Source organism: Periophthalmus magnuspinnatus, chromosome 13 (genome assembly GCF_009829125.3).
Source record: "Periophthalmus magnuspinnatus isolate fPerMag1 chromosome 13, fPerMag1.2.pri, whole genome shotgun sequence".
NCBI lineage: Eukaryota > Metazoa > Chordata > Actinopteri > Gobiiformes > Gobiidae > Periophthalmus > Periophthalmus magnuspinnatus.
This window is the reverse complement of record NC_047138.1, coordinates 7,854,500-7,881,584: the sequence shown is the minus strand read 5'-3', so window position 1 is coordinate 7,881,584 and position 27,085 is coordinate 7,854,500. Positions and strand designations below refer to the sequence as shown.

The window sequence follows — 27,085 nt, the reverse complement described above, 5'->3', positions numbered from 1 at the left end:
GGAGAGAACTTTGAAGATCAAGTCAAGTGAATGTTGCGCCATGGGGATAAGGACGAGACTTGGAGCCGTGCTGCTGTTAATGTGGATTATTCAAGGTAAGCTAATTAAACTACTCAGCGTAATTAAGCCGCAAGTCGCGTGAAAATCAGCTGTAGGTTCAAGGTGCGCCCGCGCACGTGAAGAGCGTATATGCCTTCATTGTTAATTACGGTGCTGTAAGTTGTAATGAGCCTCTCACAACAAACTTTTAGAAGCCTACTAGATCTAGACCTATTTTTGTTAGAATGATTTGCCCACAGTAGGATAGAGCCTATTTCTTGAGGCTATGAAATAGAATAAATGATACAGTGAGCTGCAGAATAGCGCTGTCATTTAGCAATTTTTGTCTTTCTTAAGGTCTCTATGCACAGGCACTGTTATTTCTAGAGGAAGAATGATGTATTCGCATGGCTGAATGCCCTGAAACGCTGGAAAGTTAAATGTTATTCCTTTTTGGTTTCTTTGGAAGGTTACTGGCGCTTGTGAGATTTCTACCTGAAAGAGCAGGATGTCCTTTAAAGATTTGGGCTCAGAAATCCCACATGTCAGATTTAGGATGTGGGTCATGAAACTATTAAGGTCAAATATAATAGCATCTTACATTAACTATCACTCTGCCTGCACTCAGTCATAATGGTGCAGAAGAAACTTTAATTGCTTTGTCAGCTTTAAACCTTGATTCTAAATGCTTAAGTGTCACCTCTATCCCACCAGGATAAACTGTACGAGACACTTAGACCCAGTGACATCACAGCCTAATTACTAATGTTTGGGTTAAATGCTGTTAATTTGTGCCTTTCCTATCGCCACATGCTCTTTTCAGTCCCACAGCAATTTCCCAAAGCCCCTTTGGCTTGTCTGAATTGGCCAATCTTGTAGCTGTCAGCTGTGCTCCTGCTTCACTTCTTCACAGATGTTGGCTTTCTCTAGAGTGAAAATCAGAGATTGTTACAAACCCTATCTTAATGTCAGGATCGGTTTGGTTCAAACCAAATGTCATCCAAAGATGGGGACACAAAAGGAATCCCAGTGTCCTTTTGGAAACCTTGCTCTGAATTACCAATTCACGTAGAAGAAAAAAAAATGCACGCTTTAATGTACAGTATTTTTTTTTTACTGTGTACATAGACTCATACAGTAATTTGCTATAGGTCTCTGCGCTCCACTGCAGACCTGGCACATATTGAGTATTTTTTTTTTTTCTTTTTATCAAAACTTCAACTGTGCAGCTTTAGACTTTTTAAGATGTCCCTAAAATCTATTAATTTTCCACCTAGATAAATTCCGAGACCCAATTGAATAGAGCAAATAAATAAACTACTATACACATGACACACAAATAAACAAACAGAGACACATTATTTGTTTTGCCCCCCTCAAAAGGCATATTTCTAAAAATGATATCCATTCTGTTGCACTGTGTTATGAGGAACTCATAGTGAGGCCACTGGCAGCCTCTTATCTCCTTTGCCTTTCTGTTTGGCTGTTGCAGTGATGACATTTATAAATTGTCCTCAGATTGTACACATTTGATGGCCGGTCTGTAATGAGCTGCGTGGCTCGTGGTGTGTAAGCTGCTGTTTGCGAGCAGCTATACCCCTCTCACCAAATAACTCCGAGCTTATGGTAATTCTGATTATATATTGCATGATTAGCTAAATAAGAAATTAGATGGCCAGACATTAAAAGATACACAGATCCCAGTTGTGCGCATGGATTTGACTGCAGAGCTTAGCCAGTGAAGTGACAATAGTCCAGCTTATCGAATGATCTAGGGACAACCAAAGTCATGCTCTAAAAATATATAAGACAAGTGAAAAATACCAATCAGTTTAAATATTTGCTGCCTCCCACAATGTCATATTGATATATCATAATTTCATTTTGTCTTATTAAAAACAAACACAAATGTCTCTCAGTATTAATTTCCAGAACATAAACAATAGTCTTTTTATTAAGCAGATCACTGACAATTAGAAATGAAAGGAATCTTGGTCTTGATTCCTGAAGTCTGTTATATTTCCGTGTGTTTGTGAGGTAGGAGTTGTTGTTTTTTTTCTCTTGGAGTGAGTACGCCATATATACCATGAGCTCCCATAGAGTTATAGTAACATACAGAACATGACAGTCCTCCCCTCTGTGTTCTCCTGCTGTGTTGGCACGACTAGAGAGCAGGACACTGACAGGTTCATTCACTTCACTCCTGCTAAAATACACAGCACTGAGTTATAATTGTTGTATTGGTACGTACTTTTTATTATTGTTGTGTTTTTTTTTCCCTCTAAATCCTTTGCTAAAATAATGGAATTGAATTTATGATTATGATTCTTATTCTGATGTTGTAAAGCAATTATTGTCCTGATATCCTGGTTGATAGCGCGTACACTAAGACGCACAGATCCAGCTTTTTATCGACCTGATATCGACCTGATACTAGGCCAGAGACTGAAAATGTAATAGATTCTGGTTTTGTGACTGTTATTTATCATTGAAAGTAATTACAGAACAACTTTGAACAAATATTATTAAGTGTTTTGGGCCAACATTGTCATAAATTAGACAAATGTATTGACCAAAATGGGATATCGACTGAACTGATATCTTGGAGCCGATATCCAATCTATAAAAATGGTCCATATCGGCGCCGATATCTGATGCCAGTATCATATCGGTGCATCTTTGTACAGCATTAGGCGTCTTAGCGCAGCATTGAGTTAGTAATACGTCGCAACTAATTAAATCAATCTAAAATCTCAAGTTGAACAAATGTAGTTTGAAATGTTTGCTTTTTTCTTCATACGTGTATATCACATGTGCTGATTAATCTTATAATTAAACCAGTACATATGATAAAAACCTTCCTGTTTCCGTTCTTACCTGCAGTAACGAGGCAGCGGTCACTTGTAATGAATCTCACCCATCAGCGTGCACCTCTCTCTCTCTGCGGCTGGACTTTATTGAGTTACATTTGTGTGCGGTGCTCTGACCACTGGCCTGCCTCCGCTTTCATGGCCCATTGCATTTGTTAGGCTGACGGTGCGTACCTCGGTGTGGCGTTTGATGAGGGAGCCTAATTGACTGGTCAGCTCAGAGTTTTGTGTGGACGTGCTCAGCAGACCCCCGCGGAGGTTACAGACTTAAACTGACGGCATTGCCCCCTTTGGTTACTAAAGGATTTCTTATGTAAAACTGGGTCATATTAATTGGCCTCATAAAATACAGAGCACTGGAGTTGTTATTGTTGATGGATATGGAATTAAACATGACATTGAACTTAAGTTAGAGTAGTTTTACATAGAGATAGACCGATATATTGGTTGGCCGTTATATTAAGCTGATATTTGCACTTTTTAGCACATCGGGTTTAAATCTCCAGCACAAACCAATATTGTGTTTTGGCCGACCTGCTGCCTAAAGAGCGCACACAAAGCTTTTTTTGCATTTTAGTACAAAGAGATACCTGCACAAAATGTAATTACTCAGCTCTCTTATAGGTCTCTGGTAACAAAAGGCTGTTGGTGAGTTTGTAGAGAATTAAAATGACAGAATTTGAGGGAAATTAATCAAAATCGCTCCTATAAATCAGCCCAAAAAATATTGGCCTAAAAATATCGGCAGAGCTTATTGGCCATCAGATTCAATCGTATTGGCATCGGTCAAGATAGCAGACACCAGAGCTTAACTATGTAACTTTTCAGCTAGGGGTCCTTTTTGTTTTTGTTTCTATGGAAATGGTTTTATGGAATGTTCCACAGTATTAAATTAAACAGATTTACCTTACATTTATTCAATTACGGGTGGTTTTATTGCTCAAAAATGCCTAGAAAAACAAATTTTGTGTGAGCGGGCTTTCCACTCCAGATATCTGACCAATAAATTGGCATGGTTTGTTCTCCATGATGATAGAAAAGTTTAATGTCAGACTGTGAAACATTCCAGACAAAGCAATAACATCTCCACAGAGAAAAGCAGGTGGCAGACACAAGAAAAGTTACACAATTCACTGACTGCACATGACTGCGTTTTGCACGAGTATATTCATTTTTTTTTTTTTTTAGTTTTGCAGGTCTCTTTTCACTATTTCATGCTCCCTTTTTCTACAATTTTTTATGCATTGATGCACTTACCTGCTCTTCCTTTTAATCATCACCTGTAAGTAAATAAATGCAATATCCAGACAAAGGAATATCATCGCCGTGGAACAAATTGGTGGCAAATAGACCAATAGACCCTTCATCAGAAAAGTTACATAGCATGCCTTTAACACTATGATCAAAAACTGATACGATTTTTATTATATATTTACACTTTTCTTTATGTCACGTCTGATAGTCTCACTCAACACAGTATTGCAAAAAAAGTTTTATCATTGCTTATTCATTTAACAAGTTGAGATGATTATGAACATAAAATAACTTCAAAAAACAAAAAAGGAGCAAAAAAAAAAAGGTTTAAAAATACGGTTCCCCTTATGTTGCCAAAACTGTCAGCATTTTGCTTTGAGAACGATTCCCTTTGAAGTCTGAGACCTCACTCTTAGTGCATCAACAGCACATATTTTCTTTCCCTTTAATCTTTCTGGACTAGCCATGTTTTTAGGAGTCAAACATTATTTACCTTTAAAAGAACCTGAATTCATGTTTAATCTCCGGCAGCATGTAATAGCTGCGTTTGCTTTGCTTTCATATGGTACAATAGGACATACATGTAGCCTTAAGGTTGAAAGGACTATTTAGAGTTATACTTTGTGAAGAACAGTAACCACACCTGTCACATCCCTCTCTGTAGGATCCAGTTATTTTCCTCTGATGTGTCCCACATGCTGAGAAGAGGATTATTGTTTGGCTAGCATTTGTATTTATTGCTACCACAAGCCTCTCAGGGCTAGAAAAGCATACAGTGTTCCACAATCTCCACATCTGATAATTAGTGCAGATAGTGTCCAACTCATGATTGAGCTACCGAACCTGCTCACCCCCGTTAGAAAAGCTGCTGCTGGTTTCTCTCACAAACATATGTGAGTATACTGTACCAGACAGAACTGGACATTATGTGAATGAGCAAAAATATTCTATTCACCACAAATCTGGTTCCTTCAGTTATTTAAAAAAAAAACAACAACACATTAAATATCCCAATTAACACAAGAGATAGAATTACCACTAGACCACAGTACATTTATTTCAGTCGATACAATGACACAAGCCCTGTGTCATTATCGACAAACATACCATGATTAAATGTTCAACTTTATGGGATGGACATTTGAATACACTGTGACGTTATGCTGATTGCTTAATGACAGTTGGGAGGTGCAGTTTATTATTGGAGCACAGACACAGCAGTGACTGATGAAGCCAGTTTGTGAGTTCTGGACTAATGATCCGTCAACAGTCAGCAGACCAGTGCAGAGACCAGAGCCTTTCTGCCAATTAGACTGTCACTGTTCTCCCCTTCGACCCAACATCTTTTCCCTCACACACCTGATGAAGATGTGCCTTAAATGAGCATCGGCTCTGCTGATCGCAGCCTGTGAGTGATGCATCACACAGTATGTCATTTACGCCATAGGTGTAGGCGAGGGTCGTGATGGTTTAGTCCAGGTGCACTCTGGGAAATGGCACACACTAATGAGGTCCATTCCTGCTTTACCTTTGCACCAGTGGGTGAACTTCAGAGAGCAGGCCTCTGCCCACACACACACGCAAGAACGCTAACTAGAATATTGGACTTATAGTCATTTTATGCAGATCTCTCTGAACTAACTGCAATGTCTTGTTAATATAATGTGTATCACATGAAAGTATTGCCACTCTGCTTTGTAAAATCTTGAAGTCTGTAATAAATGTGGATATTATAAGGGAAAGTGGCAAATAGAGGAGGACATTTCCCCTGACTTAAGCTCCTGTTTTGGGAAAGAGTTGTAGATATTCAACTATAATTCTTATTAAATTATACAATTATACTTAAGAGATGATGTATTACCAAGTTTTGCCAGAAGCACCTCGTGACGGCTGGTCTGAGTTCTTTATGGAAGCAGTGAACACAAACCAGGAGGAGACAGAAAAGTTTAGTGTGCCTATGCCAGCAGCATTTTAAAGTTGTGTGGCTATGGGCTATTGCACAGTCTATTAGAGTGCAGTCTTCTGTGATCTCACGAGATCACTTTGACTGATTATAATGCGTAAACATGAAATGTGCCCAATAAATAAGAACACAGTGTAAATGAATAGATTACACCCTAATGGAAGTGTAAACAATTTAAACGTGAAAATCCCTGGTTTGGAAAAGCTTTATTTTCTGGACTTTGTGGTACTGCTGAAATGGGCTGTCAGGACAGAAGATGAGTTTTGCGCTAAGACGTTAGAAGATTATAGTCCTGTTTTTATCAAAGAGCCATAGGAAATGGGATTTTTTTCTAGGTGTCATAGGTTTGGATTGGTTTGCAGTCAGCCTGTACCTGCAATCAGTTATAGGTAAAATGGCCTGGGACCAGAGCAGTTTAGACTCAACATGTGTGTGTTTGTGTACGTATGTACGTGTGTGTGCGTTTGTGTGTGTGCTTTTGTGTGTGTATGTGTGTGTATATGTGTGTGTTAGGCTGTGACGGCGGATGTTATCAGCCTGAGATGAGAGATTAGTATTCATTGAGGAGTGAGAGCCATCCTGGTGCCTCTTGTTGCTCGACTGTGCGGCAGATGGGTCAGGCTTGTTGTGTCCAGATTAATAGTGTCATCTGCTGGAGGTGTAACCTGGGCCTGTGGTTATGTGAGGCTAAAGCAGGTCCCTGAGGTCAAGCCTGCGCTGCACTGGCACACTACTTTCACACTATGCTCCTAAATAAGTGCATTGGGACTAAACCACAAATACATAATTTATCCCTTTAAAGAAAGCATACCTCCTCTTTACCTTGTGCTTAATGCTGACAGTGTATTTCTCCAGGACTCCTTACGTGTTCACATAAATCCTACTGCAATGGCTTTTGTTGTTACCACAAAACCCACCACTTAGTTCCACGCCCCTTGGGTATTTATTGTGGCTGTAACATCAATTTAGTTTATGGATCAAATTTTCACTCTCTTTGTCCCCAGTGGTGCTTAGGCCATTGCCATTACAATGTATACCTCGGGGTGTTAAAGCTCAAAATAGAAATGACCACACACGCCGGATAAAGGGTTGGGTCCTATTTTATAATCTGGAGAATCTGTCAGACTCAGGAATAATTGGCTCTTTGAAAAGACTGAGGACAGAAGCTGGTCAGAGTAATGACCCTGCCGTCACTCGCACTGTCACAGTGTCTCTGAGCCTGTGATGCATCAGAGTGGCCTGAGTGTGCGAAGAGACGGACATTTCCCGGCATCATCACCAATGTCTACAGCCCTCTGCCACCAGCGCCTGCTTTTACTTTAATATAGCTGACCACAGTAGCACATTTGATGTGAAGAATGATCTTAAGTCTCTTTTTCAGTAAGTAATACATTATTTTTATATAGGCTTATAGCCTTTAAGCTCAAGGTAATTTTTCGTGTTTTTCATTTCAGTGTTATTCTGGACTCATGGTCCATTATCAAAATAGAGCAACACTGCAACAGTATAAAAATAGATGCTACGGTTTGATATCATCTATCTGATAATATCAATGATTTATAAATGGTTTAAAAACACAGCCATACCATGTGTCCACATCTTGGACTGGGAGTCTATTACGCTGTGTCTTATATTAGTGATTTTATTTCCTGACTTAATGGTTCAAAGATTGTCTGAGGTGTGGCCTAGTGGAGCAGTAGAGTGAGCTCTCGCCTCACAGCAAGAAGGTTCTGGGTTTGATTCCAGGGTGATGCAGACCCTCTGTACGGAGTCTGCATGTTGCCTTTGCCTTTTTGAGTTGAGTTGTTCAGGTTGCTTCTTCCACTGAAACATGTACAATGGAGATTTCAAACCTCAGCTGGTTAAATAAAGGTCAGTAATAAAAAAAAAAAAAAAAAGATAATGTAATAATAATGTTTTAATTGTGAGTTTGAAAAAGATTCAAATACCAGACTGTTTTACATTGTGAGAAAATGTCATTTTTTAGAATACCTTTAACATATAGACTTGTGTTAATTGCACGGGAGATGGAGCTGCTCATGCCGTAAGCTACATATAAGAGGCAGTATTTTATCAGGGGTGGATTTGCTCATGTCTATTTCCAGCCCCAGAGGTTGGTTGGTCCTCTAAATTGATCTGGTGAACACAGCTGCCTCAAAGAGACCTGCTCCAACCTGATAAGGCCAGTAACCATAGCACCTCCACTGCAAACCCCCACATCAAATATTTTTATAGATTTTGCACAGAAAAAGCAGTAACAAACTTTATACAATGTGAACTTAGAATGTAGACACTGGGCTGTGGGACAAATGTGCCGTCCAAACTCTTCCATATACCATTTAATACCATTTGCTAGTAAGTAAGGGGGCATGGTGGCATTATGGTAATCACAACCTATATTTAGATTTCATAGTTTTACTTTTTTATTATCTACAGATTAAGCCATGTCTTGTATTCTGTTACATACAGTATTGTCAGCGTTAAAGCAAGAAGAGATAATAAAGTTCTGTGCTGTTTTTGTGATAAATGTTTAATGTAACAAACAGATAACAAGGAGTAAAAGTGCTCTAGTTTCACTGCAGGGTTCACAACACCAGTCTTAATATTATAGATGTTTTATTCATCAGTTCAAACCCAAACAGTGTCATTACCAGAGGAGCAGCTCACACTCCTCACAGCGGAGATCTCGTCCTCAGCGCTTCTGTCTGGACCAGCAGGAAAAGACAAAATAAAGACTGTAAAAGCATTTAACAGACCAGCTGTGTCTCAGTAGGTAGAGACTAGATAAAAGAGCACAGACATTCAGACTAATTCATGTGTTTTTCAAGCTCCCGGATCATGTTTCTTTTCTCAAAAACAGTTCTCGGCAAAACAAAAGGTTAAAGAAGCAGTTTGTTTCTGAGAATACCCCATGTTACTTGTTACGTTGAGCTCATCTATGAGTCAAATGGCATTAGGTCAGATTTAAAAATTTGATGACGTAATGTTCTTTTCAAGTACTTTTTAGACATAGCCCCGTGTTTTAATTTAATCATGAGGATATGCATAAATAATCAACCTAAACTAGAGGCACCAGGATGGCACAGATGTTTGCCAGGATCTTAGTCTCACCTTTGTCTCACAATAGAACAGAAATATATAATTATGCCACTACACCGAGTTATAGGAATTTCGTTCAACTTAATTCTTTATATTTATTGATAAAGGAGGACCCAATGAGAGCACTTGGACTCTCTTTTTCATGGGTGTCCTTTTGAAAATACAATACAAACAGAAAACAAACAAATATATACTATAGTCCATATAAAATAATAAAAAAACAGGTGCAGGTGTGTATAACAGTTTGTTTTCAGATTATTAAATTGCAATTGTGTGACTTAAGTATCCAGTTTTGCTTTTCCTTGGAGTATGTTCAGTATTTGTGAATCAGAACAGCTAAAAGCCTCTTTCTCATCTCAGTTTTGGTGCAGCTAGTCCTTAGTCGTATGCAGTCATGTGATCTAGTATTAAATGTTCCGGTGTCAATGAATAACAAGCAGGTGAGGTATTTTGGCAGTTTTTGAAGTAGTCCCTTATGGATACGTTTGATATAGTGCTGTTCTCTCCTAAAAGACAGTGATGGCCAACCCACTTTTTCGTAGAGAATACAGTGATGTGTTTTAAACGAAGGGCAGAGTGAAAGAATGGATCCAGCCGTTTCAAAGCAGAGGCCAAAGTCTGTGTGTACACCACATCTCCATGATCCATCTAATTCATTTTCTGTAAATTAATGACATACAATATTTGTTTCTGTAATAAAAGGATCATTTTGATTTTAGGCTGTTGCATAATTATGAGATATGTTGTTTAAAGAATAAGTTTTTGTCAAGCCAAAGCCCAAGATATTTATAGGTGGTGACTCTTTCAATCGATGTACCATTTAGTGGATAAAGATTTGTTGCTTTCACATCATTTACATTTTTTTTTTAAAGAAACATTGATTCAATAGTGCAGCTCTGCAAATGTGTCTCCAGAATCATCAAAACGTTCATAAAAGATGAGTAATGTATTGTATGCTCATGTGGTGGTCTCTGGGGTCGGAGGACAGTAGTCATGATGTCGCCTTGTGTACAACTTTTGTCTTTGGCCTCCCTGGTTTCTAAAGCCGCTCGGGTGAGTAATAGGATTAGAGCATGGAGAGGCAGCTTATAGAGCAGGTCTGCTGATCGTTTATGTGAAAGACATTTGCACTTAGACGGCTGTGTTGGGGTGTGTGTGTGTGGGGGTGTGTGGGGGTGTGTGTGTGTGTGTGTGTGGGTGTGTGTGTGTGGGGGTGTGTGGGGGTGTGTGTGTGTGTGTGTGTGTGTGTGTGTGGTGGGGAAGTGTAGTGAGGGGAAAGGGGAGGCTGACTGGTGACACTTTGAGTCTAACCAATCCCCCATAAAACAGTGCGAGTTCCCTCCACATATATTGCATAGACAATAAAAAAAAACATATTGACAACTTCGGTGGCCTCACCCATCCACTGATCCACTGTAATCAATGCTTTGTGGAAGTGTGGAAGAATTAAAGGCTTAACCCTTTTGCTGCCCACTGACCACAGAGATCTGGACAAAAGAGATTTAAGCCAAGGTAATGTATGCTGTCTAAATCTTTTAGGTTTACTGTCATCTGGGATTCTCTGTGTCACCTCTATGTGGTTCAGCTGTAAATGTTCAGATGTGTTTTGTTGATATTTCAAAGTCACTATAAGATTACATATTTCTAACCTAGAGGATGAAAATCTACTGAGGCCTTTAAGCACTGGGAGGAATCTGCCCACAGCTGTTAGACGCAGTATACATTGTTTTATATGATACTAACTAACATTTGAAAACAGCAGAAATGTTAAAATCTACATCTAGGTATGAATTTACTCTTAAAGCTACCATCTGTAATTATATTGACCGAGTGCTCCTCTCCTCTTAAGTTGAGTCGGTTCTAACTCTAACACCGGGCTTAGCTGTGGCCTATAGTTAGTACTAAGTGCACCAGCTCCAGTTAAGACCAATCGTAGCCTGCACGTTCACTAAAAATGGGGAATTCTGTGCTTGTTGCCTGGATACATCAAATGTTCTTCAGTTTAATAGGGTAATTTATCCAATGGAGTTGTATTAGATGGAACTGCATAAGCTAGTTGTAAAATGTACATGCCACGTGAAGTGTTTAGCTGCCATTAACAGAGTCGCCACACATAGAGGAGGAACTTCAGTTTTGTTTAGTTTCACTGCGGATTATTTTCTGCCAATTCTAACTAACGCGACTGAAAAGCACATTTGTGTACAGGGTCTGTGATTAAAGAAAGGAGATAGGAGCATGAAACGGGATGCAGCAGCCAGTGTAAGTTTCACATTTGACATCCACTGGTGAAAAAAAATCAAATCAAACTTGCAGATGGTAGTTTTAAAGACTTAAAGAATATATGCCGACTGCTGAGACATTTTCACAACCAGTTCAGAAGATACAGAACCAAACTAAAAGGTGTCATTTTCTCATTTTGATTAATCTTCCAGCGCTAATGTGTAATTATGGAGCACTTACTATGTACATTGCATCAAAACACTAATTGCAGCAGTACTTTGCGTAGCTCAGGAGGATTACTTTAACACCAGTATAAATCTCTTTCATTTGTCACTAACCATTTAAAAGAGATGCCACACTCAATTCTCTGGAGAGCAACCGTTCAGTGCGTTATTCAGGCACTTAGACAAAAGCCCTAAAAGCCCCTCTTCCATCATGTCAAGGTGCGGAAACTCAACATCCCTCTAAACGCCAGACAAATTGTGCACCAGGCAGCATTTGTGTTGTGTGGCGTTTGTTATGTTTGCGAGTCTGTTTGTACATCTGTTCCCATCTGTGTTTCCACAAATAGAGCTGTGTTAAAGTCAATAGCTGAAATATATGGTGCATCACGCCGGAACAATCCTGGCTGAGTGTATATGGGCCTATTTATTATTAAATATCAGTGGTTCCCATACAGCCTTTTCAGGTAATTCAATCAGCCGGGCCTTGTCTTATTCCCTCATTGGCAGTCATTACATGAGGGCAATGTTCTCTATGGTGGTTTCAATCTAAACATAATATATACTGTTTTGCTCCCCTCATACAAGCAATAAGCTACATTCTCATGTCCGCTTTAGGAACGTACACCATTGTCCTGTGTATATGTAGTGTTAGGACAAGAAAATGTAATATAAACTGTAATATAACAATTAAGTGTAAGAATCATGTCACAGGGACTATAAATACTTTGTCATGGCCGGACAATTAATTTTAATCTGTCACTATATTGTGATACTTGTCATAGCATTATTACTTGGTATTGGATCACTGGTTTCGTCCATCCCTAGAGTACTTATGAGACCCACCTGATCAGAGGCTGTCCTGCTCTGCTTGTGGCACATCCTTTGTAAGGGTGTGTGCAGGGTGCAGACCTGTCGCCCGCTCTCAGTGGCACCTCCCCTGCCCTCCTCGCTGTGTTCTTTTCCTCAGTGCAACAGTTTCTGGCCCTTTACCCCTGCTCCTGTTCTGCTCATTAAAAGGAGTCTTCACCGTCACTAAAATGATTGCCAGTAGCTACAACATGTGCTATAAATTATTTGAATTCAGGGCTATGGAGCTACAAATGAATTGTCCTTGGGGATAAATAAGGTTTTCTGAATCTGAATAAATTAATGGTAATGCACAAATACTGTAACGCTGTTGAGAAAGTAGTGCGATAATGTTGGCATTTGTTTTCTAGCGCAGTTTTTTAAGTTAACGAGTTTTTAAAATAAAAAAATATACCTAACACAGCTAATATTTAAAACTACTAAAGAACTACTTAATCAGGTTCCACTCAGTAATCAAGGTTAATTAGGTGCGCACTTATTCCATCGTTTGATTTACATACGGACTTTTCATTTTATATTGAATAAAAAAATGCAAACTGTATGGTATAATGTTAATGTAGTGCCTTCAATGAATAAAAAAGTGCTGGCATCACAAGTGTGCAGTGAAACAGGAAGAATGTGATTTCTTGGAAGCATATTGAGCTGAACGTCCTCGAACCACAGCCCTGAGGTCTTAGCCTTGTGAGGAGCACATCCTTCAGACACTGAATCTTTACCAGCTGCAGCGGCCTCTCCTGTTACTGACCCTACTGCACCAGGACCTCACTGGGAACAGAACATGTCCCTACAGGGATCAATAAGGCGTCACATTAGCTGAGTAATGCACAGCAAACGCTAAATTACCAGTGCAAATCGCTGCGCTGTGTTCACCATGAATCAACACAGGACGAGACAGCTGAGAGTGGAAAGTGCCACACATTCTCCGCTGCTCCTGAGGCTGCACCTAAGAGAGAGGAGGAGGTGAAACACAGGAGCAAGTGTAAAGCAGAACAAAAGAAACATCAACATTTAAATGTGTTTAAACAGCAGGTAAAAGCCTATATCACTGTGGTTAAAGACACTCAGTTGAAAGACTTAACTGGCTGTGATTCTACTGACCCATTGTCGGCTCAGGCCTGATATACTATATGAGCTTATTGTTCTATATATGAAAAGTGGAACAATATATTTTTTGGGGTCATATTTATCCTGGGAATTTTTTTTGTTATTTTTTAGTGATATGATTAGATTTAAGCTGTAAAACGTTGAATCTATGACTCATTACAGATGCAAACTAAGTACTAAGTGTTTCATTCTGGTATTTATTGCAGCTCATGATTTTTTAACATTATTGCAGATTTAGAACAGTTTTTGTGGTTTAAATCTGCTCTTGGGTTATTGTGTCAGTGACAATAATTACTTTCATTATCATTATTTAATCATCTGTATTTACTTCAGAAATATATCGAATTTCAAAATGTAATCGTGACAGGCCTATGTCTGCTTACAATTTATAGCATAAACCTCCATTCCCATAATCATATTTATGACACGCACTACATGCATTTCTGAAATATTGAAAAAAAATCATGATTATTGTAATTTGAAGGGAAGAATTTTTTGTCTAAAGCACAAATGTGTATTTGTCGAGTTGGCTTAAAAAATGCTTTTGTATAGATGTAGACGGGAAGCCTAAGTAAAGTAGAGAAGCCCATAATACAGGATGGGATCACCTGGGATCGACTGGACTTGTGTGTAATTACTGCTGTAGTGTGCTAGTAAATGGACTTAAAATAAACTAGTCAACTGTGTCTTGCTTGAAGCCGTTTATGAGGTGATGGCTTCAAGAAAGACACAGTTGCATTGTACAGGTGTAACATTAATATGAGAACGCTGGTCTCAGGTGGAGCACAAGTGTTGTTTGACTCTTTAGATTTGATCTCCTATTTGAACTTTGAACCTGACCAAAGCACGTAGGTGTCAGGTGTAGGGCCCATATGGACTTGTTTTATTGCTCTTGTTGGTACATTTCCTATCATATCCTATCAACATACTGAAACAAGCAAAAAATATGTGGAAATTCATGCTTTAAAAATATACCAGGACATTGTGAAGTGACTTTTTACACCTTTATCTTGATTTTGCAAATGTTTAATGTTTACTCTCATACTGTAACCTCACTATCTTCACGATAAACTTGGAAAGCCTTTGAGTTTGTCATGTTGCGCGCTCCGATGCTAATCCGCACTCCTCTGCTGATAGCTGTGTGGAAATCTGAAATCATATCACTCAGCTCCTTAATTACACTGCATTAAGCCCTCCTGTCCCAGCGGCAAAGGGGATCGCAACCGGGACTGTTTTTTTTTTTTGCTCGCCTTATCATCGGCACAATCTCTCTGTCTCTCTGATAACGCCGTTTTGCCTCTTCCACAGTGGGGAAAGCACACGACAGATCTGCCAGATAAAACAGCCACCCTCGCCCCAGTGCTGCCACACTAATGGTTTATAAATATCTCCTTCAAAGACCCGTGGAGGTGCGAGGGTGGTGGGCGCTGTCGTGGTGTAGCATTGCAGACCCATTTAAGCACTGCAATTCTAATGCCGCTTGCCCCATTGAGTGCACGGGACAGGGGTGAGAGAAAGGGGACTTGTGATGGACAGCTGGTTTGAGTCAGCAAGCAGTGGTTACTAATAATTCCATAATGCTAAGTAACCTAATGGCTTATTCAAATGGAGTTTACAAACAACCGCCCACTCGGGTAACCCTCTTAATGGTACAATGGCGTTCTTGTTTGCACATACACAGCTACAGGTTGTGTGGAGTTTGCTAATGACCAATAGAAACACACTGATTGCACCCTGTGTGCTGAGGTTTTCCAGCTCAGAGGGCGTTGTGGTTAAACACTGTTGGATATCCGAGCTGTAAAACAGACACGAGGGGTATTCAATCCTACACAAACATGCATACCACTGTAAGTGTGAATACATAATCACTCACACAAACAATCTCTATAGGACAAACTGCAAATACTAAAACGGCTTGTAAGTTCATTCAGGCACCTTTATGTGTATGAAAAATGGTGCCTAGTTAAGCAAAAAGGTGTGTATTTCATAATAGCCCCGTGGTAGCGACGAGCCAGAGGGAGAGTTTGTCCTTTTATACGGTTATCTATCCTCACTCCTGTAAATCTGTGTTTACCTGCAGGGAATTTTACATTCCTGTTTGATCCAAGGTTAAATGGTTTAAGCCTTTACTGGTCACAGTTCAAAGTCATGGTAAATGTGAATGTTGTAGGTATTATTACTCTTTATATAATGATTCTAACATTCTCTGTTCAATTGAAATTACAATTGTGACATAACAGTGTTCTTCACTTAAACAAGGCACATATACTTAACTCTAGGACTGTAGTCATGTAGTTGATTCATTGGTCGATGGTCTTAGTCGACAATAGTTTTTATTAGTCTACTTTTATTAAGGCTTTACATGAACCACAGCAGAAAGGAGAAAGCATGTCAGTTGGCTGGAGATTTTTTCTGCCTTTTACTAGTACTTCTCTGTCTACATAATAGACATATACATTGCATAATAACTGTGAGCTCCTTCTAGTGGAAACAGCCACAGCCCCTTTTAAGGTGCACAGGTGTTTAGTCAGCAGCAGTCCTACTTAACTCAACTTTTCTATAGATTTACGAAAAATAAAGACAGGAATGTAGTTTTAACAATAATAATAATTATATATATATATGGTTAAGAATGATCATTCCACTAATTTTCCAGATAATTTGGTGAAAATTTGACCCTATTATTTTCATGGGATCCTGTTTCCATGCAGGTCCTTATTTCCTGTTTGTTTGAAAGGGGCTGTTCATCTTTAGTTGACCCCAAAAGAGTTTCACTATAAAATCATCCATACCTTGAGATAGTTGACTACAGAAGTTGAAATGTGTTCTGTATTTGCTCAAAAATGTTCTTGTGAGAATTGTGCAGATTTAACAAGTTTAGAGCCATGCGTAGTTAATCAATTTCAACACAATGGAAAGTTAAAAGGGATTAAAGTGAGTGAGACGAGATAGCACGCCCAAAACACTTAAAAATAGCTGCAGAGATTACAGTAATGTAATCCAATTGAGAAAGCTTCCCCAAATATTTATTATTAAAGCACCATCTGTTTCCAGGCCTGCAGGGTCAGTCCAGTAGGCACTTTTACTTCAGCACGCCCCTACTGTTGTCCTACATTCTTCTCTTTCTTGTTGGGTACAAAGTTAGAGAATAACCCAATTTCCTCCTTTGTTCATACAAATCCCCACTTTAATTTCAACAAATAAGGCACAGCAGTAGTGGTGCTTCATAGAAGCTGTTTAAACATAAAGGTCACATCTGCGGTTGCTAAGAAAGTGTTCTTCTGTGGAGAGTGTGACTGATTACAAATAATGTAAATAATGCATGATTGTGTTTAATGACTGTGCTTCTGAGGCCATTTATTCATATAAAATCCAACTGTGAAAAAAAATAAACAAACAATAATACTAGACTAGAAGTGTAATTTAAAGAGACACAACTTCCACAAAACACAAAAACCATGAAAATTCCCACAAAATGGTGTTCACCAGAACGAGCTGATCACATTTTGACATAATTATACAAAATCTATATTTTATTACTATATATGTTGTTTGAAAGTTGTTGTTATGATCTATTGTTTGTGAATAATCAGTGGCTACACAAAAAATATTACTATTATTAAATTTCTTATCTAATGTAAGTAAATCATATTGGGGGAGATCGATGTCAATATTAAATGTTTCGTCTTGGGATCTTGTGGCATTTTGAATGCAAAATACCTTGTCCATAGAAATTTAAGCGTCATGTGGACAAAGAATGTCTGAATGAATGAAGTGACAGCATCGTAAAGGCACATGGGGTGAGACTGAAGTCGGGGAAATGTGTACACTATAATGCCAATATTCACTGCACAAGTGGCTAAATGGCTAGAACCCTTGCCTCGCAGCAGGTTCAGGTTTGACTCTACCCCCTAAAAGCACAAGAAAATAATTTTATCATAAATATCTTTGCAGAAAAACATTAATATGCTTTCATTTTGACCCATAGAGGAAACAAAGTTTGGGCTCTCCTGTGTTAGATTGAGGTGCAAAAGTTAAGTGAAGACACACATCAGCTCAATCTGCTCCAGAGCGAGACAGGAGGAGGAGGAACAGATTACTGGAGAGATAGAGCAGGGCTGCTAAAGAGGACGACTTAATATTCACCACTGCTCCACAGGGATTTAAAACCAGGTACTAAGCAGTATCACACGGGGCACACTGAATACACACTGTGTACACTCAATTTGGTCTTAATGTGGAGGAGAACATCATCACTCTATATCCACGCTCTACAGCTGGATACAAGTCTCACCTTACTTTTAAGAATAAACGATAAAAGATCCTTTATTCAGAGACACGTCCTTAATTATTTGGATGTGCTGCCCTCTGTGGGCGACTATTGGTACTACAGAAAATACACCGCTCCATCTGAACACTTGGAGCTACACACTCTTGCTGCATTAATTGCTGTTGGATTGTTAACTTACAAACAATAGCTCATATCCAGGATGCCCTGAAGACAAACAAAACATTGTTTTTTAAAAGAGAAGAATCCAATTAGCTGATATAAAGTGTGGCAGGGTAGAGCTATAGCCCACGGCACAGTGTAATTAGGACAGAGTTTACACAAGCTGCATACTATCATATCTTTATCCCTGTTATTGGCAGACTTTCTTTTTTTTTTTTTCTGAGAAGGATTTAGTTACTTGATCCAAATGTTGAACTACTATCTGTGGTTTAAGATACACACACCGCAGCTGGAGACAGACACAGATTAGTGAAGATTTTCTTCATTTTATAAACAATCGAATGACATAATTCTGAGGATAAACCTGCTCTCAAAGCAGTCTGCAGTGACCTCAAGTCCCATTCACATAAAAGTGAATGACCTCCAGGCTTGTCTCATCTGAAACAGCCTACTTTAATCTGATCTGAAAAAGGTGTTGCATTATGGTCATGATACAAATATGAAGCTATTCTATTATAATGGAACAGCAACAACTATTCAGAAGAAAATATGATTTGAGCATAAAAAAGGTTTGTAGGCAAAGCAAGCAGACAATCATACACACACTGATATAACAACAACAACAACAACAATAATAATAATAATAATTATAATATGTTCAGATATGCACATATTAATCTGGTGAGGCTTGTCCAGTAGAGGGCTTAACACAGCAGCATGATTTGATTTTCTTCTAATGCTTCTTAGGGTCAGTTTGGGTTCTATACAGACATGCAGGTTAATCTCATTCTGCATTTTTTTGGGATAATTCAACAGAGAAAACAACAAAGAACAGAAATACAAATAATTCATGATTGTTTATTCAAGACAAAAGCTTACATTTTACTCAACTTTATTTACATAATCATTATTGCAGATTATAGGCTTGTCGAAGCTCCTTAAAACACTACACTAAAGTCATTATTCATTCACACCATACTCGGTGATGGTAAGCTACTATTGTAGCCACAGCTACTTTGGGGCAGACAGATGGAAGTGAGGTTGCCAATCTGCGCCATCAGCCCCTCTGACCACTACCACTCACTCACACACACACGCACACCATATGCATACACAACAAGGACACAATGACCAAACTTGGGGGGGACCACTGCTCTAACCACTGAGCCACTGTTGTTTCAGACATCCAACTCTGAAAGCTATAAAGCTGCCTGCCACAGATGATGATCTGATGTGTAGTCATTCAAGTTGCTGTTATCTATACCACCCATAGCCTAGATAAAAATACTGTTGCAGTAATAACACACTGACCACAGGTTACATCATATCCATGTCCAGCTGAGCCTTGTGCTCACGTGAGGTGAAAGGATTGAGCCTCAGATTGTTTAAGGATTAGTCCCTAGACTTACCTCATTCTGGACAGGTTCATGCTGTTCCAGAGCCTCCAAGACTGCAGCAAGTCACTGTGTAATCTATATAATCTATATAAGCCCTAGTCTGCTGGTCTGTTCATGGATGTATGCTTATTATGCCCCTCACACAGCACACTGCCCTGCCATGGTGTCACAGCCAACCATCTCTCTCTCTCTTTTCTGAAAAGAAAGAAGGCGTGTCTGTGTGAACAGATGTGGAGACCTTGGCTGTGTATAAATCATAACGCTTGCTCTCTCTCTCCACATCGCCTGTGTAATCATTTTCACTCTGTGCTTTATCCAGCTGAGCATTTTAACTGTCCATGGCACTTTGCTAAAGGATTTACTACAGTGGCTGCAGTTACCCCTGTCTTTGGGATAGTTTTGGAGCAGACTTCAAACTGGAGCTGCCGACTGCGACAGGCTGCTTGGATCAGCTGATCCAGCTTCAGCTGGGCAGCTCAGGTGATGGAGTGCCTTGTGAGTTTTACTGTTGTCTTTTATTTTTAGCAAGTGCTCATCCTCATTTCATCCTCGTCCTTTCAGTCTTTTCTTGATGTAGTCACTGGATATCTGAGTCTGTACTTATGTATATTGTGAATGTTTGTGTTTTCCAGGTGACACTGAGGGAGTGGAGATCCCCACTAAAGAGATAGAGGTGGTGAAGGGTCGGATGGTGACGCTGCAGGCCTGGTACAGCCCCAGTTTGGACATCAGTAAAAATGTTGTCATCTGGACTTTTGAGACCAACAAGTCCACTCCGGTGAGAGCTCTCCTTTGCACAGTATCCATATGCTGTTTTAAAATTGAGTTATACATAAAGAAGAATTTTTTTTCAAACACAAATTATATTTGAACTGATTAGGAAAGTGTTACTGCGCAGAGATTAGGATTATTTTTCATGTCTGATTCAGCGGAAGGAAAGAAGGCAATATTATGTCCAAAAAGGTCTCACTAATGACATCCCATCTGCCAATAGCTGCACATACATGTGTCACATTATATAGGCGTGATTAATATAATCTTAGTTTCACCCTGCAATGGCTCTCTAAAAACTCATTCACCATCTGCATGGATATAGATTACTGTTGATTGCAGTTATATGAATAATCTGTATGTTTTAATATGATAGAAATGCACTTAAAGGCAACTAAATATGCTTTAAAAATGAAAAATTCTTCATTAAAATGAAAATAATTTACTTGTCTTTGTGTTTTGCAAATTACAGGTAATCAACTTCAGCTCAGGTAAGGTCGGATATGGCCAAAATGTATTCACCAAAAGAGTGGGCTTCACTGCGGCGATGCCCTCAGCAAACCTCTCCATCTACATCAACAACACACAAGAATCAGACAGCGGGCGCTACGTGTGCCAAGTGGTCGTCCCAGGAGGAGATTTTATTTCAGGACAGCTGAGCCTAAATGTCAAAGGTAAAAACCACTGCATCAGAAATATTTTAAAGGTTGGAGTGCAATGCCTGTATGGTTGTTTGGACATGTTAATTAACACACATTCTGAACACATAGCATCAGGACTTCTGACTGAAAGCCAAGCACAAATATATAAATATATTATATAAATAGGTATCTAACAGCCGCCATAACTTGCCCCTTAATAAAGTTGGCCTTATTTCTTACTTCAGACTTCTGCTTGGTTGCCATGGTGATGCCAAGATGAAAAGATCTCTGTCATCATCATTGGTGTCACTCTTAGGTAGACGTGTCTTAAGTTTCCTCTGATTTCTAACAAGCAGCAGTAGGTTGTATGACCAGTGCTCATGGGACACAAGTGACACTTCTTTAGTACTGGATTAAAGCATTATGTACAAGTTCACAAGAGGGTCATTGCTTTTTCTTGTTCAATCATACAGTCTGTTGACTTATCCGTGTCTACCCACAGTCCCACCATCGCCCCCTGTCTGCACCATGACAGGAAACCCCGTGGTGAGGGGCAACGTGACGCTGAGCTGTACATCCAGTCAGGGGAAGCCTGCTCCTCAATACAAATGGACCAAGGCTGCACCACTGTCTGAGGTCTTCTTTTCACCAATGCAGAGTAAGTCTTGTAAACTTTTCAGCGGATTGAATCGCTCCAACCAAGCATAAGTTTAGAAAAGATAATATGTGAAAACTGATTGTGACAAGCAAGCCTGAAATGAACAAATATGGTATGCAGTCTCATTTAATATACATCGTTCAAAATACAGAAATATTATTTTAAAACGGATATTTTATGATTTTATGAAAAAGCTTGTGTAATTTTGCTATAACCGACAAAAAAACAGTTTATCTTCAATGTTTGAATGGTAAACAATTAACAACTGATCGGAGAGTCTACTATGCAGTATGTATTATTCTTGTAGAGTAGATAACCCAAACGTGTCTAAATGAAGTCAGCTGTTGACCTTTGACCTCACATGCAGATGAACACTTGTCTGTGCGCTGGGGTCATACATAGACAGATTTCCTGATAGACGTTTCAATTGTACACTCTGATTCTGTCAGGCTGTCATGTCCGAGCGTCAAATCCTCTTTACAGATCCAGTCAGGCCCATCCACTGCTGCACACTGATAGACAAGTAGACCAAGAAGAATTATTATGTCTCTGCATCCTCAGTCAAATCATAAGCACTAAAATGCAACATTGTCTTCACATCAATATTATTATGAAGCGTTATTTATTTGTTACCATACGATTAATAGGAACCAAATAAAATGTTCTGAACTGTCTAAATTGTGACATTACTCGGCAATGACACTACAAAGAAAGCACGAAGCCTTTGAACAACAGGATTTAAAGTGATTGATTTTGTATTGACTAGACTACTTTGATCTATTTAAAGCACAAAAGTCCCAAGTCTTTTCTCAGGAAAAATGACCCGTTCTGATTGTGGGCTCTCAGGTTTTCCCAGACAATCATGTCCCATCCTCCTGTCAATGTGATGTTGACAGTTGAACTTCACTAAACTATCAACACTGCACTTGTGGGCTGTAAAAGTGAATCAATAAAAGTTTAGGTACAAGTTAAACCTGTAAACCATATAAACATTTCTTTTTTTACATGTTTAGATTAATAGCGGTGTGGTAGTTAGGGCTGCAGAGATGAACTGGAATAATTGTGACTTAACTGCTTTTAACACATTCCACGTGTCTAGTCCATCTAATTGAACAAATAACCATTGACTAGCTGACTATAATAATCATTAACTGAAGCTCTAGTCGTAGTGTTGATTGACACATTATATAATTTAGCGTTAGAGTATTAATAACTTGACAGATAAATCTCTCTGTCTCTGCCGATGCTCTGTCTTCTGCTCATTTCCTGTCAACCTTGGTGTCTAATCTTACAAACCCCATGTTATATTTTGACTTGAATTTGGGACTTTCTGGACATGTCTTTCCTCCGTGCCATGTTTTCCTTCTACACTCACTCACATTCACTGTCTTTGCCATCTTTCCTCCCTCACAAATACACCAGAATGGAGATCCTGCCCGCAGCCCTTGCTTGTCCTTGGGTTCATGGGTAAGGGATTTCGCTCATATCATCCCCTCACGGACCATCCCAAATGTACCTGCGGACCCCTACACCCCAAATAGTCACCACTAATTAGTCAAATACCATTAGACCTGTAGAAGAAATTAAAGGAAAAACTCAACCCAACATGTTAAAGCAATGTGCTGATTATTCATTATGTGATAGAAAAGGTGTAAGTGTAACCACACTTAATGTTAAATGTTCATATTAAACACTGATTCATCAAAACTATCGATGCACATTCAGCAAAAAAATAAAAATAAAAAATGCTGCTCAGACAGGACAAATGAGTTAATTTTGTGAGCTATACTTGTTATACTTACTATACTTACTTACTCTATACTTGTTCTTTTGTTCTTCAAAGTAATCATTAAAAATACATGTTGTAATAAATGATATCATGTATAAAGGGTTGAGTTTTTATCTTTTATTTACACTTTATTTGACTTGCCAGTACATTCATCTTATGGTCTCAATTTTTAGACCCATTGTACAGTAAACTTACAGCCACTCAGATGTTCATCTGGGCATCTGTTCCTTGTCGGGATTAAAAGGCTTGTCTTATCAAGTTCAAATGGTCATGAGAGTTTTCAGTTCAATTAGTAAGACTTTATTTTCCTATCAGTTTAATAAATTAACACTAAAACATCTTGCATTTAGTGTCAACATTTATTGAACTTATTTATTACAATATGTAATACATGTAATTTATTATAATATGTTTTTCAATTTTTGCTTGCTTTCAACTCGATTTCAAAGAATGTAAGATATATGTTTGGTTGTGTGTATATGTTTAAATACAGTGTGGTTATTTTAAATATGTATACATATTATATACAGTGTCAAAACTCCATGTTCAATCAAATCGCTTAAAATAGTTTTTGAATGAACAAGAGTTTATTTTTAACAGGATTTTCTGAGGGGTATAATATATAGTTGACACTATTAATAGGCCTATATGAAGAGGCTCTCTACATATGTATGAAAATTGAGCTGATTTACATTCAGCACATGTGAGGTCTCACGGCTTTGATGAATGCCGCTCATTGACCTTGCAGTAATGGCAGCATCATATGAGTAATGCTCCGCCTCAGCACCTAAACCACGTCAGCCCCCTCCGGCCCTCATCGCTGTGAGGCTTGAACTCCCTCCAAGCTCTCGGTCTGTGAACATGTGGCTAATCCTACAAAACTGGGTTTGGTTTCTCACAGCTGGTTTTCAAGCCTGGGTATTAAACTGTATCAACATGCAGGTGCTAGCCACAGTCATTAATGTTTATAAATTCTTTGGAAGACAGGTTATTATTGATTTTTAATGTATTTCACTCTAGCAAAATACTTATACTACTGTGTGCTGCTTGTGTGTCTTAATCTTGGTCCCAATGCTGCAGCAGATGGTACAATCAAACCACAGACCACAGTACAACCATAGACTTTGGGATAAATACAGATGTCAGGATTATATTTTAAAATTTTCTGATCCAATAAAGAAGTATGTATTTTTTTAGGTGTTAATCTTGAACTCTAACTCTGTTTCAGTATCAATAAACAAGCTTGAAAGTGAACCAAAAGACACCTACCTTATCAATGCAGTATAGGACAAAATATGTACCAGCTATTTCCCTTGTGACCATGAAAGCAAAATGACACCCGATGAAATCATATTGCGATGTGATATCTGAAATTGGATTGCAGAGGATTTGTGGAGATAAGTCTCCCATAAAGCTTGTTTATTTCCGTACAATCTGTGTTGCAACAAACAGCATTTAAGAAGTGCAAAGAGGAATTGATTGTGTTTGTTGGTAATACCCGGTTCAAACTACGGTAATGACCAAACATATTATCCGTGTCATGACCTCTGAAGTGAGAAAAGACTAAAGAAAAGTGAATGTGTAGGCTGTTTGTGAAGGAGGGCATTATTGCAGGCAGGGTACATTATATAAAGCACAAGGCAAAACGGAGAGGGTCCAGTAAAAGATTTATTAACAAATTCAACCTACTGTATAATGTGACTTTCTGCTGTAGCATTCTGTAGCTAGGAAATTATTATTATTATTATATTTTTATTATTTATTATTATTTATTATTATTACTATTATTACTATTATTACTATTATTATTATTATTATTATTATTATTATTGTTATTATTATTATTATTATTATTATTATTATTATATTTTTATTTTATTATTTTTATTTATGTAGTATCAGTCCCGGTTATATGCTGTTATACTTCAATACAGTATCCAAATATGGAATACACAATCAAAGTGTTGTGAGAATTTTTGAGATAGTGGCAGTCAAATCACATTTCATAAAAATGCTGCGTCCTTCTTTGCAGATGAAAGACATGGCACCCTCCGCCTCAGTAACCTCACCAAAAGCATGTCAGGGAAGTATGTGTGCCGAGCCAGCAACACAGCCGGCTCAGACACCTGCTCCATTAACCTTGAGGTCATCACCTGTACGTATTTGTCTAATACAGTAGTTTATTTTATTACAAACCTAAAAATAAAATAAGTTTTTTAAATGTGTGTATTTTTTTCAAGCCTCAAATGCAGGCATGATTGCTGCAGCCACTCTGGGCTCCATCGTGGGACTGGTGGCCATGGTGCTGTTTCTCATATTTGTTCTGAGAAGAAGAGGGGACTCTGAAGAGGAGACAGCCAATGAGATCAAGTATTTGAAGGCCAAACTACATTAGATTCAATGTCAATTTGAGATTTGTCAATTTGAAATACATATTATTTTCTATACATAGTCACAACTACTTACAGACTCTTATGCTTGAAAAAAATGTCTCAAATGTATAATCCATGCAAAATAATAAGAACCGTCAGTCGTCAGGAGACAGAAATTGTCTCAAACAGATCAATGGTGATTTTAATGTAACAATATTGATCATTTGTTTTAGTGAAAAATTTAGGAGATATCAAAGCTTTAAACATAGAATAAATGTAAATGTTATTTCTTGTGCATTTTTCCAAGGCGATATCTAAGCTTGTATTATTATTATTATTATTATTATTATTATGCATTGCAAATCCTACATATTTAAGTGAGCACACTCTAACCAGGCTTTCTTTCTTGTACAGGGAGGATGCCCAGGCACCAAAACGCGTATCTTGGGCTAAGAGCACCACAGAATCAGACATCATGTCTAAAAATGGCACACTTTCATCTATAGCCACCAGCCCTCGAACACGAGACCCTCCAAACTTTCACTACCCCTATTCCCCAATGCCAGCTTCAGACAGTGGATCTGTCATTAACGCTTACCAGCTACGGCCTGGAGAGGCCAACACCTTACAGGGACTTCCGGGGTACAACATTGGAGGCACTGCTCCTCGAAAACCCAAGCCACCCCCCACGGCAAATGGTGCTCCCCCATACATGATGCGGAGTCCAGGAAATGGCGCTCCCCGTGGGCCAGAGGGTACACACCCTGAAGTCCCTCCCTCAGTTACTTTGTCTCCACAGACGAGTTCGTCCACCCTGACGCGTATGGGAGCTGTAGCAGTGATGGTGCCTGCTCAAAGCCAAGCAGGCTCTCTAGTGTAGCCAGCTGTAGCAACTCCACTGAGGCTAAAGGACAGTCGATAAACAGGAAGAAGAATGCCTTGAAATGGAAAGCACCTTTTCATTGAAGATATAGGACATAATAGTTGATTCAGCTTCTTACTCTTCAGACTGTGCTTTGATTTAGTTTAATTTTCTATTCTGCAATTTTATTCCAGAGAAATATTTTTCAAATGACTTTCCGCAGCTTTTAGGAGTACAAGCTATGTGGCATTTGGTTACACAATGCATAAATACAAGAACACTTTTAAGATGAAGACTTGCAGGTTAAAACATTGTTGTGATTGAATTTAGTAGAGTTTAGTTATTTAAGATGCGACTGTTGTGTTAATGGGTTCACCTTTACTCTCTTCTCAGGCTCTCTGCACTAACCACAATTCAGGGTAACCATTACGTTTCTCTTCAAGCTCAGTTTGAATATAAATTAACATTTTTTTGTGACTGAGAATCACATACAATAGGCTGATAA

The 27,085-nt window shown here is 38.7% G+C and overlaps 1 protein-coding gene across 1 annotated transcript; it reads left to right on the top strand.

Moving 5' to 3' along the window:
* On the top strand, positions 1–26,680 carry esamb (endothelial cell adhesion molecule b). The gene is made up of 7 exons (XM_055225991.1): positions 1–95; positions 20,120–20,265; positions 20,731–20,932; positions 21,402–21,557; positions 25,379–25,501; positions 25,587–25,716; positions 26,133–26,680. The coding sequence occupies exons 1-7, from the start codon at positions 41–43 to the stop codon at positions 26,596–26,598; spliced, it is 1,278 nt and encodes a 425-aa protein (XP_055081966.1). The 5' UTR covers positions 1–40; the 3' UTR covers positions 26,599–26,680.
* Positions 26,681–27,085: the final 405 nt, after the last annotated feature.